The sequence below is a fragment of the Struthio camelus genome, chromosome 9 (assembly GCF_040807025.1).
Source record: "Struthio camelus isolate bStrCam1 chromosome 9, bStrCam1.hap1, whole genome shotgun sequence".
Lineage (NCBI taxonomy): Eukaryota > Metazoa > Chordata > Aves > Struthioniformes > Struthionidae > Struthio > Struthio camelus.
Window position 1 is genome coordinate 21,916,281 of NC_090950.1, and position 19,511 is coordinate 21,935,791.

At 51.4% G+C, this 19,511-nt stretch overlaps 2 protein-coding genes across 16 annotated transcripts in view; one reads left to right on the top strand and one right to left on the bottom strand.

The window, feature by feature from the left end:
- Window positions 1-14,954, top strand: part of COPS7B (COP9 signalosome subunit 7B) — a 27,055-nt gene extending 12,101 nt beyond the window's left edge. For 5 of the 15 annotated variants that reach the window (XM_068953826.1, XM_068953828.1, XM_068953827.1 and 2 more), the window contains exons 6-7: window positions 969-1,074; window positions 2,564-12,838. In XM_068953826.1, coding sequence (XP_068809927.1) covers window positions 969-1,074; window positions 2,564-2,722 — 265 coding nt within the window. In that variant the 3' untranslated portion in view covers window positions 2,723-12,838. Of the gene's footprint in view, window positions 1-968; window positions 1,075-2,563; window positions 12,839-13,595 lie in introns of those variants that run through there. The other 10 variants (XM_068953829.1, XM_068953831.1, XR_011142755.1 and 7 more) reach the window with 9 other exon arrangements.
- On the bottom strand, window positions 12,992-18,141 carry NPPC (natriuretic peptide C). Its single transcript, XM_068953833.1, has 3 exons — window positions 17,425-18,141; window positions 15,459-15,751; window positions 12,992-13,277 (listed from the first exon to the last, which is right to left on the bottom strand). Exons 1-2 carry the CDS (start codon window positions 17,515-17,517, stop codon window positions 15,476-15,478), a joined length of 369 nt encoding a protein of 122 aa, XP_068809934.1. The 5' UTR covers window positions 17,518-18,141; the 3' UTR covers window positions 12,992-13,277; window positions 15,459-15,475.
- Window positions 18,142-19,511: the final 1,370 nt, after the last annotated feature.

Consider the following 19,511-nt stretch of genomic DNA (forward strand, 5'->3'; position numbering starts at 1 on the left):
AGTGCCAGATGCCTTTGTTTGCCTCTTTGTTCATCCAAATGCATTCTGCCTGCAGCCATCATATTCAGGTTGGGGTACCTTTTTTCCTTTTTATTTAAAAAAAAAAAAAAAACTTTTACGAGGAAGCTGCTTCTCAACTTTTTGTAGGATTCTCTTCCCACTCAGAGAAATTCCCTTCTATGCTGTGGAGCCTGTGGCAGGTTCTGAGTTTACTGATAATTTCCACCTAATTGCTATGGTTGTGGGTGCATGAAAAGTCATTAAACTGCTGTGCAAATGTGCTATCCTGAGGTGAGGACAAGTTGTTTTGCTTCTCTGCTCTACTCTAGCTCCCTCCTTTCCTTTTTGGAAGGAGGGCTATGGCAGCTCCCAGGACCTTACAGCAATGTTTGGAATGTAACAATGAATGCACTGCAGACTCCCGCACTGCAGACTCCCTTTCTGTCCTTTTCAGTTATGAACTCTGTGTTGGAGGTTTCTTTTTGTCTTCGAAACACTTAGCAGGCGAGGGAATTCTTTCAATCTGACTTTTATTGACTAATTTTAAATTTTATTAACTCTTGAAAAATGTGTTACATCCCCCTTTTTAAGCAGTAATTCTGATTTAAAAGGAGGCTGAAAGCTTTTTCTGCTCCCGTCTGGGGCACCTTCACCAACGTACTTGCAGTTTTGGTTTTGCCGTGGCTGTCCTGCCCTCTTGCAGAGCCACAGAAGTGCATTGAACCTGCACTTACTCTCACCATGTACTTAAAAAATAACATGGACTAGCTTAAAAAATGCTGTGAAATACATCAAGTGAACAGCAAAGTCTTTTCTTGGTAGCTTTTTTGGAACTCTAACCTGTGAGTAGGAAGCATAAATTTAAAAATCTCCTGAACTTTTAGGTGAGCGTGACTTTTCAGATGGCCTGATCAAGTTGCTCTGCAGAGAATGCATGAGCAGTGTTTGACACTGTTCATATTTTGCAGGTGCGATGGTTGTGAAGCGGTTCTTTTAGGAATTGAGCAGCAAGTACTTAGAGCCAACCAATACAAAGAGAACCATCACCGAACTCAGCAGCAGGTAGAGATGGAGGTAGGTGCAGAGTCATTTTTTAAAGCACGCTATGCTTTTGATAAATATTTGTGCTTTCTGAAGAAATAATCTGGTCAAACCTGGTTAATGACCAGGGCTTCTCTGAAGGAGGCCAGCAATCATACAAATTAGATGCCCTATTTTGGGATAGGAAAAACACACCTCCTCCCACGTTCTAGTAACACATCAAATCTGACCAATGATGCTAAGCGGTGTGGAACTTTTCTCTTTTAAAGTGGGCTAGATGGGTGCGCTAGCTATGGTTCTGTGAATTGATTCATTAGGAAACAAGCACTTTTAACACAGAGCTAGGACACAATTCCGTTCCTTCTGTGTAATGAAGGAAGGAAGAAAGAAAAAAAAAAACTAGTTTGCTTTTGTTTTAAATCTGAGAGTGTAATTAACAATCTCTCGAGTCTTATCTCTTCTGCAAAAAGTGCCCTTAGCAGTTTCCTTCTGGATCTTTCTTTTGGTGTCGAGTTGAGCACCCAGAAAGGGCTCTCTGAACACCCCGTCTTCACAGGTGTGAATTGGAAATGCTCTTGCTGTCCGTTGGTCTCGCAGCTGGTCAGTAGATGGCGGCATAGGCACGCAATTTTAGCCTCTGCTGGTGTGTATTTACTTGGGAGAACAAATCTTGGCTAATACAGCTGTAAAGGTGAAAATGGTCCTCCAGAGACACTTGTTCAGGGTTTATTTCTTGCAGAGTCCTGCATCCCTGCAGGTCTACAGTTGCCTTTTGAAGCAGTTTATGCTTGGTGGCTTGATTGGCATCCACAGTGCATTTGTTTTGCCAGATGCCTTTGGCCTGGAGTTGGCACACCTGACTCCTAGACTTGTTTTGACCTGTGGGTTTTTTGTTTTGTTTTGTTTGTTCGCTCATATACGCATTGTGTTTCTGGTGAGCCCTACAGGGCTCCAGGGGACAGAATATGATGCCTGTGCTGTATCTCTCCTTTTCAGCCAGAGCAGCAGAAGTACTGCTGCTACCTTCCATGGAGCAATTCCTGTTCCTACTTCTAGCAGATATCTGTGACTCGGCCAACTGGCCAAATGTCATATTCCCTTTTCGCTTTTGAGCACTGTCCTAAGTGTAAGCTTGCTTCTTTCCACCTCCTTTGTCCTTGCTACTCCTGGCCAACGTAAGAGGAAGGTGGCTGTCTTCTGCAGCAAAGCAGTACCGGGTCCTTCCAACCAGCTAGGAAGGTGGCACCATATTGTGCCAGTGTCTCTTAGAAGATATAAGTAACCTCTAGTTGTTTCTAATCCAGGTCCAGTGTGGAATATTAACAACTCTGTCTCTAAGTAAGGACAAAGTGTTACCCTTAATAATCTCAAATGTAGAGCGATTAGAATGTTTCTGGTGGGAGAGTTTTATTTTATAACCTCCACTCTACGCTCCAGAGGTTTTTCAATGCATTTGTGAACGGAGCTTCTACTGTGAGAGGAGGAAGAAGCAGGTGCTGATTCACTGTCTCTTCTTGGCCAGGTCACAAACATAAAGAAAACATTAAAAGCCACAGCCTCGTCGTCGGCACAGGAGATGGAACAGCAGCTGGTAGAGCGGGAATGCCCTCCGCATGCAGAACAAAGGCAGCCCACAAAGAAGATGTCCAAAGTCAAAGGGCTGGTCTCCAGCCGTCACTAGAACATGCCATCTAAATGTCATTCAGCTAGGAATGACAGCAGGAGGAGCAAAAAAAGGGCCCGTGTCTCCTTTTTCAGTGGGTTCTGGGCCAGTCCCTTTCAGGCTGGCAAATAAAAGCCCTATTTGAATACAGCTCCCAGTTAGTAGCACCTGGCTAAGTTACACTGTGCAGGCCCTATTCGTTTCCAGGGTGTCCCTGTTTTCCTGGCCCTTTAAAGAGGGACTTCTAAAAAGAAGGACTAACCAAAGGGGCAGAAAAAGAGAAATCTGTGGACAGTTTTGCTCCTTCCCAGCCAGTCTCACTGTTGCTCAACCTTGAGGAAGCTGCTGTACTAAATCAGATCTCGGGAGAACTTTTACAGCAAGTGTCTGAATTCCAGGGTTGAAGTGTGGCTACCAAAGCCAGGCTGGGAGCGAGGAAGCCATCAACACAGATCTTCCCATTCCCAAAGGGAGCGCAGAAAGGTTTCTAGGCCAGGAACTGCTTTACGTGGAAGTCTTCAGCCTTTCCGCTACCCCTGTCTATTTTAAACTGGGGTGAAATTCACACTACCTCGCTCTGTGAAGATGAGATCCAGTGCTGGGCTGTTTACTTAACTGTCTGTTTACTGCCCTTATGAAGCCCTTTAATCTCTCACAGATTTAAAGCACTGTTCTGCATCTCTGAGGCACCATAAGGAAGAAGCAGGCTGCTCTCTCGGGCCTTCCTTCTTACAGGTAGTTAGGGGCATACTAGCAATTGTGTTCCTTCTGAGTGTGATGTGATCTCCCAGAGCTGCTTGTGAGTTGTTCCCCCATCCTTTAAAGGGTAATGCCTTCACTTTTCCTTGGATGCTAGTGACAGTGGTCTGCATAGGAGAAGAGCCCATTTAGTGCTGTGACAGGCTGGTGGCCCAGGACCCGCTGGCAGGGGTCGCAGCAGCATCCCCTTGCTGAAGCAATGGACTTGGCTAGTATTTCTGAATTTTGAACACTTTCAGGTTGTATTTCCCTCCCTTTTTTTGTACATTGTTGTGATTCTAAAGCATTTCAGCCTTTGTTTTGTGTTTTTTATTTGTTACAGACTAACTTCAGGTGATTTGCACCTAGTTTGGCAAGGTGTGGGTTTTTTTTAAGGGGGGAGGATGGGGTTGACGTTGAAACAGCAAATGACTAAAAAGCACATTTTGGAAAAAATTAAAAATGCTGATTTCATGTCAGAGCCTGGAGTCTTGGCTTTGAGGTTGCTTTAGGCTTGTAGTGCAACAGCACTTGTTTGCATAAGTGTTCATTTGTTTTTTTGATGTTACGTTATCAGAAGGTCTGACTGCGTCTCCCTGACATGTCTGGGAGGTAGTGAAGTACTGTTCCCATTTTGTCAGTAGCTCATCTTTGTCCAAGTTCATGCAGAAGGATCTGTGGCAAAGCCAATAGGTGAGCCCAGTCTCCTGAGCATAAACACCCGTGCTGCCTAATTGTGGGAGATTTGAAATTCTGCTCTGTCTTAGGCCAAGTTGATTCTTTACTTTGGGTCTAGCAGAGTACTGTTTTGCAGTTTGGCCCCTCTGTTTAACTTTACTCCATGTTGTAAAGAGAAGGGCTTTCCGTGAGCTGGAAAGGGAGCTGTTCAAGCAGAGGACTGTGACTGAGCTTCAGTTGTGCAGCCAACTGTCACCTGCATGTATCTGGTGCAGTGCACGTGCCTTCCTCTTACTGCTACCAGGCTTCTTTGCCAACTGTGTGTTTTCAGTCCTCAGCCACAGGACTTGTACACTTGTGAGAATAAATTAATCTTCTCTTCTTCTCCTGCAGTGCAGGCACACCAGCTTTGAATCCTAAAAGAGATCTAAATACCTCCCAGCCAGCTGCCTCTGGGTCAAGTCTCTTGATTTCTGATTCTTTGCCAGCTCGTTCTCTCCCCTGAAAATGCTAGCCAAAAAAGTTCTAATGAAGGCTGTCAAGTGAATAAGCCCAAAACATGAACCCTTCTCTTTAATCTCAAGGCATCTCTTCCCAAGCAGTGATTGTGTTAGTTTCTATACTAGCTTCTCCCAGCACTTAGCTGACAGCTTCTTAGGAGGTATAAGTGGATTTTATGTACTCAAGTCTAATGGATCTGTGTGATGAAGATGGACTGAGTCCATTTCTGGCTTCTTGTGTAGTTTGCTGTGGTGTACCGGTCATCCAGTTCCTCACAAGATTTGACTAATGAGGAAAAGTTCTGTGGTCATCGCTAAATTTTTTTTCTTGCCATCCCTTTTCTAATGTCGGTCCTGCAAAGAGGCAGAAGGAACGCAGATGCCTGTGGAAAAAGGCTTACCTCCTCAGCAAGCCACAGCCTACTGGGGAAATTGATGTGAATTTGGCATCCTTGATGTTTGTTCCCTGCCTGCTACAGGAGCCACGTTAGTTTGCTGAAGCTTCTTTAGTGTATTGGGAGTTCTTGAGTTTGTTCTTATGTTTGTTGTTGTTCTCAAAGCCTCACTGTGGGAGGAGGTCTTATTTGCACCTCAGTAGGCATTGCCTTTGATCAGCAAAGAAAGGAGGGAGGAAATAGCACTTTGAATAAAGATCTATCCCATGCTTGATGGTGCAAGAGATGGGAAAGGACAGAGAAGGGATGGGGTGCTGGAGAGATTTGAGTTGTTCTCCTGTGTGGCTTTCCTGGTGTGTTGGCTGTGTGCCCAGTGTCGCAAAAGGAAGGGGGCGTCTTTGCAATGAGCCTGGTCTGAGATGAGTCACTAACAAATGACATGCAGAGAGTACCTGGGGGAGGCAAGCAGTTCTGCAGCAGCTGGTTAATGAATTTGGCTTGAAGGAAAGAGTTAGAAGCTATTCCAGGAATGGAGCGTAGTTGTTAATGGGGAAGAATGCAGGAGGTGCAATGCTGTATGAGAAGGACAGCAGATAAAAACTTTGTTGATTTCATGTGACTGCAGGGAGGGCAGCAACTGGGAACAGAGTTATGTGAATTAGGGGCTGGTGGGAGTTGAATTGTAGACAGTTTGGAAGGGAGCGTCCAGAGAGCTTAATCCTGTTACGAGGATGAGAGAGAGATGGAAGCAGAAGTGGATTTGATGCAAACTCCAATGTATTGCATGTGCCTGTTAGAGGCAGCTAACATTGCTTGTCTGAGCACTGCTGGACGTTGCTCCCTGAGGTGGGGAGAGCATCCTGCCCTACTTTGTTTTTATGGCAGCAATGGGCTGCTGCAGCTGCAGCTCACTTCAACATTGCAGCAGGACAGAGTTCAAGCTATTGAACTTCTGTTTGCTTCTTCCACCCGGAGAGAGAAAAAGTAGATGGAGCTGCCTTCCTTCTGCTCTTCAAGGTTTTATTATCTAGCTTCATATTCTGTAGCTCCACTTGTACTAGTACTTGTTTAATATGGAGCTGAGCACTGAGCTGGAAAATGAAAGAGGATCTCAGCCGATTGCAGCGCTGGTAGACTGCCCTAGCCCTAAAGCTGTGCCTCATGCTAACAAACGTCCCCGGCGTTCTGCTGTGGCTCAGTTGATAGCAGCTAATATCAGGCAATTCTGGAACATGGTAAAGCAATGTTGATGACAATCTTTTTACAGAAAGAAATTCTGACTTAAAACCTATTTTTCCCCCCCCTCGCCCTTAGATAAGTTCAGTGGTAGCTCAGTGTTCTGTTGAGAGCAGGAAGGGTCTCCTGACAGACCCTTCTGTGTTCAGATTGGAGGCCAATCCTGCAACTAGCCCTGTGCAGACTTGTGAAAAATCCATGGATGCCCGTGGACCTTCATGCAGGCCTGGAGGTTTACCCTGCTAGGGCCACAGTTAGCTTGAAGCCCAGTTTTCAGACTGACAGCCAAGTGGCACACAGCCTACTGCTGCTTGAGAGGTCTCTCTCTATAGGTCAAATAGAGGAATAGGAACTGCAGGGCTGCTTTCCAGAGTGAAGATGAGGAGAGTGAAGCTTTCCCTCTCATGGAAGAGTGGTAGTAAGAGCTGGCTGTTCTCCCACCAGCCCTGTGAAGTGAATTTTATTGACTAATGTTCAGTTTCTGAAAGAATGGAAAATGATACAGAACTTTTTTCTTTAACATTCTGTTTATCCTATGCATTGATACATGCACTCCAAAAAAGGATGTTGAGTTTATTCATTGCAGGGAATGCAGAAGTGAGAGGACGGTTGACTTGGATAGTTCTGTTAGAATGTGACAAATCGCATAGGTAGATCAGACTTCTCCTAAAAGTCCAGTTCTGTACAGATTTATATGAATGCTGTCTAAGCTGTTTAGAGAGGCCCCACATGTTAAAAACCAGACAAAGCCCACTTCGTCCTGGGGTAAAACAGTCAAAGTATATGTATTTGTAGGCTTGTTGGTGCTGCTGGTTTTCATTTTATGTGAGCCTTTTGCAAACGTTGCAATGAGAGAAGCAACATTGTTCTTTATTATTCTGAAGATGGGGAAGCAGATTAAATAACTTGCCCTACAATTATACAGACGCAGCTAGTCGGACCTCTTGAGACCTATTCCTGTATAATGTTTTAGGTTGTTTTTCCCCCACTAAGTCATCTACAGCATCTGACCTAATCCAAGGAAACCAAATAATGGAACTGTCTAGCTTATTTTTGCACAGTCTGAGAGATAGTAACCCACGGGCATCAGGAAGGGTTAATTAGACTGTAAAGTCGTCCTAGTTCCTATTTGTAACCTCAGTCTTGTATTTGTATTGTGGATTTTTAGCCTAACAGTCTGATTGAATTTATCGGCGCTTTTTTTTTTTTTTTTTTTTTTAAAGAAGTATGTCATTGTTTCACTTTGCTCTGTGGCAAAGGTTGATGTCTCTGGGGGACTGTTGACATTTTGCTGATATTTCATCAGTCATGGCCCTATCACAGAGGAAAGTGGTTGAAGCTAGAGAGATGTACTGTTAAGAGAGCAGGTATTTACCCCCTAGTCTGGTTGGCTGCACCCTGCTTCTTAGAGGCACAGTGGTGGTACCCCATCTCTGATCAGTGAACAGGCAAAGGATTAAGCAGAGCACCTCTTCTCTCCCTGTCGCCAAATGGGCAGGCACACGTGCTTCATTTCCCACAGCATACAGATCTTGTGAGATGACCTGATGTATTTACTACAGGCTGCAATTGCATGAGTGTGATAGCTATGACCATGGCTTTTCCTTGGGAAGAAAAAGGGAAGATGTTCCTGCACTACTGAGTGAACATGCACACTGGAAATTCTAGATAGTAATGGGATGCCACAAGGTGTTTCTCCACAGAGCTCAAAAGAATTTGTGCCAGTAGTCCTTGCTTGATTTAGTTTAATAGAAGGTAGGAGACCCTTCCACAGCTCTAGGTCTCCTGTAGAAGGTTGTGAATCTTGGTATCACTAGGGCATTTTTCAGATGCCCATGCACAGATGATATCTCTGTGTTTGAAGAAGAGCTGATTGTGGTGGGTAAGGGAAACTTTGCTCTGTTAGAGATCTGCCTTTTTGTGAGTTTCCTGAGTTTCTCTGAAAGCGGGGCCATACCCTCATAGGTATGAAGTTTGGAAGCTGTGCTGTCTGGCCTTCCAGACTCTCCTTGAAGAAGCTGTTTATCTCACTAGCCCTGATGTTTCAATCCCTGTCTCACGATCAGCACAGTGCTAAGGCTGCCTTGCTCTGATGCGGTAAGTAACATCTTGGTGTTTCATTGTCACCTTCACAGCTGTTAGAGAGCACCAGTTCCTACAGGATCACCTGCCAGCTGTGATGCTATTCCTTTTACATCATTGTGGGATGACACCTCTCCAAACTGGCAGACAAGCCAGGTGGGTAGGCACTGCTCCTCAGAGCTGTTCTGCATCTAGGGGCAAAGGCTATTACCTGGTTTAGCATAATGGAAATCAAGGACAAGGACACCAGAAGGTGCTATAAATAAGGAGTGAAGCACAGAGCTGTGTCCTAGTCCAGCTCTGCTACAGATGCAGAGGGTAACCTTGGGCAAATAGCCGTTCTGCACCTGAGTTTCCCAGGACAGCATCTCTCACGTGTGATGGCTGTGACAGAGGTTTTTAGAGTGCTTTGGTCTCCTGGCTGGGCAGAGGTTCATTGCTGATGTAATGAAAGAAGATGTAGCCCATGTAAATGGGAGGGGAGAATCTTAAAGCTTTTTAAGCTTTTCTAGAAGTCATCTTCCTCATTTAAACCATACCCTGCTTTTCCCCGATGCAAATAAGTTGTCCCATTGTGGGAATATACGCCTGGAGTGTTATGGGTAAAATGCCAGGTTAATTATGGAGGAGGCAGGAAAGTAGCCTGTGCTGTTTTCAACAATATCAAAGGGATGCTACCTAATGATTTTCCTATTAGCTCTTTTCCCAGCCTGCCAGAGTCACTGCAGAAGTGCCATTTACAAAGGCAGTTTGCAAGTGATTACCCTGGATTTTCACTGTAGTTCTGCTCCAGAGAGTGTGGGCTTTTGCTGCGTGCCCCAACCTAATGAATTGCCTGATTTGGTTAGTGCTGCCGTCCCTTCTGACAAGGTTAGTTGCTGACTGACAGGAAGGGGCCTGCATTCAATTCCCTTCTTGTATGCCACTTGTGCTTGTGTCAAGAGAAGGCTCCCTCTGGAAGCTGCCCTGTGATCCCTTTCCTTTGTTTTTCTGCCTTCAGAGGGAAGCAGTCCATGCTTGGAGAAGTCCTAGAGCAAGTGATGGAGGCGTGTGTGCTGCTACCCCGGCAGTCCCTGCTTAGTGTCTCAAGTCCTTTTCCAGCTGGAAAATTCCATGGCTCTCTTGCTTTGGGGCTCTGGGCTTCTCTTTCTCTTCATTGCTTGGGGACCTGCTATCACCTGAGCTGAGCTTCATAACCCTTCTGTAACCCTTTCCTACCATGGAAAAGCTGCATTAATGATACAGGGGAAAAGCATGCAATGTGGGCTGGGAAAATAGAGCTGATTTCCAGTGTGGTAGAGGGCAGTTGTGTGTCTTGTGGGAGCTCCAAGGTCTGCTCCAGCCTGCTCGTGGTTTTACAAGGCGCTTGCAAACAGCGCTAGAGAAAACTCCGTGTCCTTTCTCGCTAGACAGCAGCATGCCCTTTTAGGCTAGGGACCTATGGTTCATCTCATGCTGTGAATGGCTCCTGAAGAGGGGAAATCAAAGCTGTTGCTCCCTATGTCATGTCACACGTGCTCCCAGATGAAAGCTGAATGTGAGTACTGCTCATTCAGCTGGTCAGACTGGAAATGTAGGTTTCACGGGTGTTAGTTTGAGCTCAGTGTTGGCAAGAGGAGTTTGGGACTCCAGCCACCCTCACTTCCAGCTGTTTGTTTACACACACATCCACCTCTGCTAAATGCTATCCTCTCCAGAGCTCGCCTTCCAGAAGTTGGATGCCACTCCCTGAGGCTGTAGCTTGCATCCAGGACAGCTTTTTCTGTTCAGTTACGCGCTCTCCTTGCTGGGATGTGGCGAGGAAGTTTTCTAGTGCTGGGCCTGGATCCTTTTGCTGGGTATCATGAAGATTTAACCTGGCTGGTCCACAAAGGAGTCGGTGAAGTGAGATCAACTTGTTTCCAATGCATGTGATGCCTCCTCCCCTCTTAATTGGATTCTTGTGTCTCCTCTCTTTTCTCCTGGCCTAGTTTCCTACTGAGCCCCTGTCAGGGAGACCTAATTGTGGCCTTATCGGATGCTTGCTGTGCTCTAATGAGCTGTCTCCATTTCCCACTCTGGCCCGTCTGCCAAACTGAGGAAGGTGCTTGTTGCCAGTCTGGAAACTGGCCTCTGCTTTCAGCCCTGCTTTCTGCACTCTGCCCTGCAGAATAGCCAGACCTGTCACGCTGGCTGGGCCCTGTGGGTGCTGAGGTTAAGTTCATCTGAAAGGTTTCCCAAGTGCTCTTTCACCCCTGAGTGCTGCCTTCTCTCTCGCACATCATGCCTGTGTGTGGGTGAGGGTTCATGTTCGCACCCTGCAGGTGGGAAACCAGCATGCTGAGGGACAGGGTGACTTATCCATGGCCAGAATGGAAGCGGCAAAGCAAGAAGCCAGACTTCTAACCTTTCCTTCTGCACAGGGAGCTCTTAACTGTGATCGCTCTCCTACTGCCGAGCTAGCATCCTTCTGAGATGTAGCTTTGTCTCTTCTGTTAGACTTGCTCTTTTCTAGGAAGCCCAGTGGAGGGAAGGAATCCATGCTGTAGGGGCTGTGCCCTGCCCCTCGCACTGCACTCTGCAGAGGAGAAAAGGGAATCCAGAGCCTCTGTGACCCCAGGCTGTGATCTCTCTGAGGTACCCCCAGCCTGAGCTCAGGTGATTGTGCCCTGGATAAGCTGACAAATTTTGTGCTGTGAAATCCTTGGATCAAAAGTTCCATCTGCTCTGGGCTCCAGGGGCCCTCTGCCATCAGGCAGATGGTTTCATTCTAGCTCTGCTTTTGCAACAGAAAGCTAAAGCTGGAAGGGAAATTTACCTTGGTCCCAGCCTGGTGCTCTATTGACTTCATGCTCAAGGAGTGGGACCAGCAGTACCATCTTCTTGCACTACTGTTCAGACCTGGTGTGCCAGGTCTTGACACCAAGTGATTCCTTATTATCCCTTGGGTTTGCTGAGTGACGCTGGACAGTCCCCTCTGGGCATTTCTTAAGGAGCATAGTCCCTCCTTTCCTCTAAGGATGTGCAGAGCAGGTAGAGTGAACTTTGTGGATGTTATAGTTGCCTTACAGAACTTAGAGCCCTGACAGTGGGTTGTCATTACATCTGGACATCTCTGGAGGGCTGCTCTAGTTGACCCTGAGGCAGGGCAGAGAGCTGCACTAGCTGCCCTTCCTGCCTCCCTTGAGCCCTACCTGCAGGCATCCTGAATTTGTTCCTAATAGGCAATGTCTTATACGGTCCATCAGCTGCTGCTTCCCATCCAGCTGGACTCTGTGGGCCCTGTGAGGTGGGTGCCTGTTTCTGATGGAGGATTGCTCTTACAAGGCTAGAAATGCCACATGCACACTTTAACCTGATGCTTGAGCTGTTGGTTGTCTGGAGGAATCCTCTTTGTCTGTAAAGCTAGCGTCCTCTAATAATTGGGGAGAGCCTGGCTGGAGGTTTCTGTGGTTTCCTGGTGGTTGCTAAGGAAAGGAATCTCTTTGCCTCTAGGTCTTGACGACTTTCTTTTTGCCCTATCCCAGGCACCGGAGCGCAGTGGTACGTAATGCTTGTCGTTTCCCAGCCCGCTACAATGGTCAGGGTATAATTTGTGACTCTCATCACGGCTGGGCTGGGCGCCGGCCGCTCTTTTCTAAGGCCTCTTTGAAGAGTGAGACCAAAGAGCCTTCATACAGGAGTTTTGCTCGTTTGCCGTGCTCCCCGCCCCCTCGCTTGCTGTTTCCTTTAGAGTTCTGAGTCATTTTAATGATTTATTTCATGCACTTTACATAGCAAGAAGCTGTAGCAACAGCTGTGTGTCCATGAATCCTTACCAGGCAGCTCTCAGTATATTTTGGTCTGTCTATATATTGTCCCAGGCACAGTTAAATAAATCTCTCTGCTGGAGGAAAGGACTTTACAGTTTAGTGGTGAGTATTAGGAGAATGGGACTTAATAAACTGCTAGATTAACAGCACCTCCAGCACAGAGCTCTGTTCCCACTGGGACAGCTGGGGCAGGTCTCTTTGCTTTCGGCAGGGATTGCATCTCCGTATGCACGTACGCAGCACTCAGCGATACCGCTATATTTATGGAATGAAATTTGGACCCAAACCTGCAGACAGGGAGTGGTCAAAACACTCCTAGGCCAAATGATGCTCTTGTCACATCACTGTCCATCTGGATTTAGGCTGTTGAATGTGATGGGCTTGTTTCCACGGGTGCAATTCAGGATCTAGGCGATAGATGAGTTGCCTGAGGCTGCATGCTCTTGCAGTGAGTTCAGCTGGGTTCTGCACAGGCTTGTAGCCGCACACAGCGCTGGGCAGGATTCGGTCCGTCAGAACATCACAGGATTGGGTGCAAGTTTACTTTGCATAAGGGATCAAAGCTTAAAATATCAGCTGGCCTTTCTCTTGCTCTTGACTTTTCTAAAACATCTGAACAGTTTCTTCTTTAACTCTGTTAAAATCAATCAATCTGACATTTAAATTGTAAGTGAATTTGATAAATAAAGACAGGTTACAAAATGCCACACGGAATGATTTTCTTTTAAACTTTTTCAGCTACTTAGGACAAAAAATGTTACAATGCTTGACTTTTCATTTAGTTACATAAATAATTTTTTTATAAATATCTCTTTATAAACAATATATAAATAGCTTTACAACATAAATACATTTATGCATGACATGAATTTACAAACAGCAACGTTATACAGCTGGCTTCATCAGTCTCTTGGAAAAGCACTGTCCCTTGTCTTGGTGAGTGTTTGTATATATAATATATATAAGATAGCACTTTTTAAAAAAATAACAAAACCAAAACAGCTGGTGCCATGACTCCTCGTACCGAAAAGAAAAACACAGCCACATCTTTTGTCCGTTTCGGGGCAGGGGGGGTCTCTGCTCTTCTAGGCGTTGCCTGGGGGGTGGCCATGCATGGCCACGGTAGGAAAAAATGGACTGCTGCTTCAAAGCCCTGCAAGGAACAAGAATCAAGTGCCTGTTAGTACTTGCCTCACAACACCCATTACAAGTCCTGAGCTGAAACCCCCACTAGAATAATCTGGGCATGGGGGAGGGATTCTGAAGTCAGCAGAAGATCTCTCCAAGCCTTTTGCTCATGCTAATGCTAGAAAGAACTTCACCCTAGCTCTTTGGTACTTAATGGCAGAGACTGAGGGAAGCTCCTGTTTCCCCTTGTCCTGGGTCTAGCAGGAATTTTGAGGGTCTTGAAAGAGCTTAGCTTTTCATCCTGTGCACCTCTGGCTTAGTCAGACTTTCCACCTGTCTAAAGCTTTACAGACATGGACGGACTGGATCCGGAAGCTGAATGCAAGAGCTCAAAAGGAGTTTGGCCCAGGGATCCTTGCACCTCAGTCCAGCCCCAAGGTTTCTGGCCCTTGCACCTGGTAAGGATGTAGCCAAGGGATGGGGTCTGGTTGTGGTTGGTGAGGGTCAGAGCTGGCTGGGACATGAGCTAGGCAGGGATGCAAGATGAATGTGAAGGAATTTTCCCTGATGATAATTTAATGTGAGAGGATGGTTGTGAGCTGGATACATAGTGTGGGTTTGCTTTTCAGAGCCCTGGGCTGGGTGCTTCCTTGAGAATACTGAGGAGTAGCTGGACAAGGGCCAACGACAGCAGAGAAACACCACGACCCTTCTGGGCAGAGCCACAGACCAGTGTTAATATCCTGTGGGCCCTGCTCTTCCTACTGCTCTCTCCAGAATACTGGGGTCTCTGGGTCTGGCCCTCTCTGTGCCTGATCCTAGTACTGCAGGGCAGGGGCACAGCTCTGACTGGGGCAGTGCCATGCCAGCAGCAGTAAGGCTACAGGAAGAATATTCACTGATCTGGGCAAGCACTTCTCGCAGGTGTGAGGGTTTCTTGCATAAACCTGCTGCCAGGGTCCAAGCCGGTGGTAGTTCGTTCCCCTAGCACAGCTGGGCAGAGCTGGCAGTGGAGGAGCAGCTGGGTTTCTCCCAAACTGGTCACAGCAGGGAAGTGACACTTTGCTTTCTCATCAGTCCCTAAAAGCACTGAGAGTGGAGTGCTGTGGAAGAACTTCTCACAGCTTCTAATAACTTGGTCAGATGCAAAGGCTGGGTGAGGAAAGCCCTACCCTTAGTTGTTGTGCTGGCCAGTAGGAGATACCTGGGCAACTTATGTGTGGGGTTTTTTTTTTCCCCTTAAACTAAATGAGTCGGAGAACAGCTGAGACAGGTACCTTGCTAATCCTCTTGTCACAGGCAGGTAGAAACATACTTCCCTCCTAAGAAATGTCCCTTTAATGAGGTCCTAGGTCACCTGCATCTGTCAAGCACACGGGGCTCAGAGCAACGGGGAGGGCTCCAGTCCAGGCAGAAAGGGAGCCCTGGGACATCTAGCCATAACTGTCGGGGAAGCTATTAACTCAGGCAGCGGTTTCGTACTGCACTGCAGAAGTAGTTAAAGTAGCATGGCAGCAGGGGTGTTATTGAAAGATTGCAATTAAGGCCAACTTTTGGGCCCCCCTCTTTACAGCCCAGCAAGGCCCAGGGAGGGCTCCATCAGGGCAATTCACAAATTGCTCAACTAGCTAATTAGTTTCAATCCTACGGCACAGCATCCCCTGCCCGGCCGCGCGATGCTTTGTCCTCGTGTGCGCTCTGCAGCCCCCCCCCCAGAGCCTGAGCAGAGCTGCTGCCCTCCACCCCGGCGTGGGCTGCGGTTAACGTTTTTGGGTTGCTGTGCCGCAGGCTCGTAGGCAGCCTGGCTGGGGTTGCCGTGCGCCTCGCGGACAACACGTGAGGAGGTTTTTGGTGCGTATATAATCTTCTAAGTTTATGCCAAGTCTTTAAGGCAGCAGGGGCACTACTTATAATCACCCCGGCCGCCGATTTATGTTTACGTGGTATCGTGCACAATTCGTGTGGTGTCGCGGGAGGGGCAGGGGAAGAACAGGCTGCAAAGAAAAGCTGCCGGGCCGGGAGGTGAGACCTGGACCCCTTCCGCCTCTGCGCACCGATGACGCTACGAGCTCGCCCGAAAACACAGGCTTTGTCAGGGCCCCGCGGGCAGCCCGGGGCAAGAAGGAAGGACCCGGGGGCGCCGCCCGCCGCCGCCGCGGGGTGCTCGGCGCTGTACGCGCCGCCGCGCCGCGCCGCGCTCACTCACCGCCGCCAGGGGGCGGCCTAGCAGCCGAGGCCGCTCATGGCGCCGATGCGGTCCAGCTTGAGGCCGAAGCAGCCCTTGCCGAGGCCCTTCTTGTGGAGGCCCTTGTGGCGGCGGGCCGGCGGGTCCTGCAGCAGCCGCGCCCAGCCCGCCCGCGGCCGCGCCTCGGGCCGCGCCTCCCGCGCCTCCCGCGGGCCCTGGCCGCCGCCGCCGCGGCCCTTCTCCTTGTCGCGCTCCTTGTCCCGCTGCTCGGCGCTCGCCGCCTCCGGCGAGCCCGCCGCCGCGCCGCGGGAGCCCTGCGGGGGGAGAGGGTCAGCCCCGCCACGCCGCCCCCGGGGCGGGGCAGCGCAGCCCCCCCCCCCCCGGACCAAGGTTGGGTGATTCCCCCCCCCCAGTACCCCCCCCCCAGTGCTGGGGTCGGTACCCCCCCCGGATGGGGTTAGTGCATGGCCGCCCCCCAAAGTACCCCTTGGGCTGGGGTCAGTGCAACCCCCCCCCCCTGCACCCTCCCAGTACTGGGGTCGGTACCCCCCTTAACGCCCCCCCCCAGCATCCCCCCCAGTGCTGGGGCTGATACCCCCTGGATGGGGTTAGTGCACACCCCCCCCATAGTACCCCTTCGGCTGGGGTCAATGCACCCCCCCCAACACCCTCCTAGTACTGGGGTTGGTACCCTCCATAGTGCCCCCCCCAGCATCCCCCCAGTGCTGGGGTCGGTACCCCCTGGATGGAGTTAGTGCACCCCCCCCCAATAGCACCCTCCAAACACAGGGGTCGGTTCCTCCCCTCAGCTGGGGTCAATGCATCCCACTCAGTAACCCCCCCCACCACCCAAATACCAGGCTGGGTGCCTCCCCAGGGCAATGCCTTCCGCCACCCCAGACCAGAGCATCCTCTTCCCTCCCCAGATCAGGAACCGCCCCCCCCAGCGCTCCCTGTCCTGGGGCAACTCATCCCCCCCTGCTTCAGGATCAGAGCATCCCCCCCGGGTGCATCCTCCACCAGCTTTCAGGCCCCTTGGGACTGGGGGGCCCGTTACTGCCCCCAGCCCAGTGCCGGGGGGGTCGCAGCTACACTGAGCCTGCCTGGCTCCGCTGCCGCCTTGCAGCGTGGCCCCAGCAGTGACGGGGAGGTCAGCACCCCCCTCCGGCTTGCTGACCCCACCTAGGTGACACTTTCTGGGGGGATCCCCCAAGTCCTCCAGTTCTGATCCCCAATTATTGGGGGCACCCCCACCCCCCTTCCTCACTGCCCCTATTCATCTCCGCAGCCCTCATCTCTCTCCCCTCTCAGGGCTGCAAGCCTCGGGAGCTGCTCATCCCCGTTTATCTCCCTGCATCCCCATGTCACCTCCTTCTCTCTAGCCTGCACCCCAGGCCCCTATTGGGACCCCCCCCCCCCGCGGTGTCTCATGCATCCTGCCCCACCGCTGTCCTGGGGCAACCCCTGCTCCCTGGCCCCGTGCCACTGCCAGCCCCCCTGGGGCAGTGCCACCCGTGGCCTCCGGTGCATCCCTCCTTCCCCACGTGGGGCTGCTTCGACATCCCTCTCTCGGGGGCACCCGCATTTGGGCTGCCCCTTCCCTGGGGGGATGCTGCGGGTGCCCCTGGCTGGGGCACAGCTCCCTGGAGGGGTCCGGCCTCGCAGCCAGCCCTCCGTGCACCTGCTCCAGGTCCGCTCCTCCTTCCCGGCAGCAAGGCTGGAAAGCAGATCGCTGCCCTGCCTGGCCCTGGGGTAAGGGCTGCTCAGCATCCTGCCTCCCACGCCTCCCTGGGACACGCACCCTGGCGTAGTGCCTGGGGCAGCGTGGAGAAGCAGGGGGTCCCCTAGCACCCAGAAAGCCTACGGGGAGGAGGACCCTGCCGTGCCCTGCCTCCTGCCTCCCACGTCCCGTGTCCCCCCACTGCCCCGGCCCTGGGGAGCCTCCCCGGGATGGGGAGCGAGCGCGGCGGGGCACAGCCCGCCTTACCTTCTGCGGGAGCTGAGACGCCGGCTTCGCCTCCAGCCTCACGGAGAGCAGCACGAGTAAAAGTCCACCAGCCAGCAAGGGTGAGATCTGCATCCTGCGAGGCAGGGCGAGCGGGGGGCCGGGGCGCCTGGGGGCACTGGGGCAGCAGGGAGCGGAGGGGAGCCCCGCGAGAGGCTGGGACCGGCGGCGAGTCAAAGTTCAGAGCGGAGCCCGGAGGTCCCTCCTGCTGCCTGCGAAGTGCCGAGCTAGTGAACTTGGGCTTTCTGCTTCATTCATTTTATAACCCAACCTGCTTGGTGATGTCATCTAAACAACCAGGTCCAACCCGGCCTCCCACTTCACAATAGCAGGAATTTAAAGCGGGGGGGGGGGGGGGGTCGCTCTCCCCTGGCAGGAACAAATGACACATCAGCCCTTGGCAGCTGGGTTGGGGAGCTGGAGAAATAGAAAGAGGGGGGCATTTGGCTGAACCCCCATTCCCACCCCCAGGCCCCTTTGCAAACTGCCTGCCCTCCCTTTGCCTGGCAGAGGTGCCCCGTGGCCCCTCTGCTCCCCCCGCTGTCCCCGGTGACCCCCCCACTGAAGAAAACGGGCCAGCCTGGGGTTGGCTCCAGCTGGCCAGGGGGGTCCTGGAGGGGGGTGAGTAGAGTCCAAAATACAGAAATGAGTGCAAAAAGCACTTTTTTTTGACATCCAGGATTAAACCAGAATGTGCTCATCCATTCCCCCAACTTCTGTCCCAGGTCCCTGTTTGCCTACAGTGTGTGTGTGTGTGGGGGGGGGGGGATGCTGCCCTCCCTGGCAGCGGCTTTGGGTCTGGGGGACACAAGGGATGCCGGGGGCAGTGGCACTGCTTCAGGGCACACAGGTGACTCCCTCGGCTTGTGGGGGGGCTCCCGGCAGGGCTCGGGGCGCTAGAGGTTGCCCCTGGACCTGGAGGCGGAGGTTTCACAGCTCCTGCCGATCTCCCTTCGCGCGGCACAGTCCGTGCCGCACGGTCCCTGCTGGGGACAGGAGCCCAAGGGCCAAACCCGCGGCGCGGCTGCGCCCAGCCTGGCAGCGTGGCCTCACGCGCTCCCACCTGTTGCCGGAGCCGGCGGGCGAGGGAGAGGGATTTCATCCCCGGGTTAACCCCAGCCGCTCGCGGGGGCTCTGGGGGACATGGCTGAGAGCTCACCCGTGCGCTCGCCCCTTCCCGATTCAGCACCCAGGAGGGCAGGATTTGTGCCGCTGCTGGGGTGCCTTGCACCGGGGAGAGGGCAACTTTGGGGCTCCGCTTGCTTACCTTCCAGGCAGCGCTGAGGGAGCTCAGCACCATCTCTGGCACCCCAAACAGAGGGGATGCTGTTATTGGGACCAATCCAGAAGAAAGATAGCCCCCCGACTCCTTGCAGAAGCATCCATGGTGCAGATCGCACCAGGCGGTTTAAGCAGAGAGATCCCTCCAAATCCCTTTCCTGGGACTGGGGGAAGGGTCTCTGCTCTCCCCCCTCTCCCTGGGGCACCTCCAGGCTGGTCCCTTCCCCCTGCAGGAGCTGCCCGCCCTTGGTCTTTCTGGGCTCTGCTGCTCCCTGACTCCCTCGGGAGGGGAGGGCTGGTGGGAGCTGGCCCTGCTGGGGGTCTGGGGCTCTGGGGGTCCGGGCTGTCCCTGCTTGGGAGCAGGGAGAGGTTTCCTGCTCCACAGCCCGGGCTGCTGGGCACGGGACACTTTGAAGAGGATTGTCTTTTTAGCAACATGTGAACAGGAGCTGGAAAGAGGAGGTCTCGGTGGTTTTTCCATTGTGCCTGCCAGGTGGAGACAATTTGGGCTTTTTGGAGTGCAAAGTTGGGCTTGGGCATTTGTCTGTGTGTAAGGCGATGGAGTTAATATATAGCCGACCCTGAGTGCCAGGTAACCATGGGTGCACGCAAGGAGCAGAAAGAGGCCCCCTCGTTTCTTCCCTGGGCTAAGCTCTCCTCCTCCCCAAAGCACAGCCCGGGATCTAAAACACAGCTTTTCTGGGGTGGAAGGAGGGGTGGCTTTTCAAGTGCTCTGCAGCACTGCCCCGTTGCAGAGTTGTGCAGAGGAAAGGGGTGCAGGGGGGAGC

Excerpts from the sequence above, each read along its gene's own strand:
- NPPC (XM_068953833.1), bottom strand. The coding sequence starts at position 17,517 with ATGCAGATCTCACCCTTGCTGGCTGGTGGACTTTTACTCGTGCTGCTC. Across the intron at positions 15,752-17,424 it reads CGTCTCAGCTCCCGCAGAAG|GGCTCCCGCGGCGCGGCGGC; the intron begins GTAAGGCGGGCT and ends CTCCCCCCGCAG.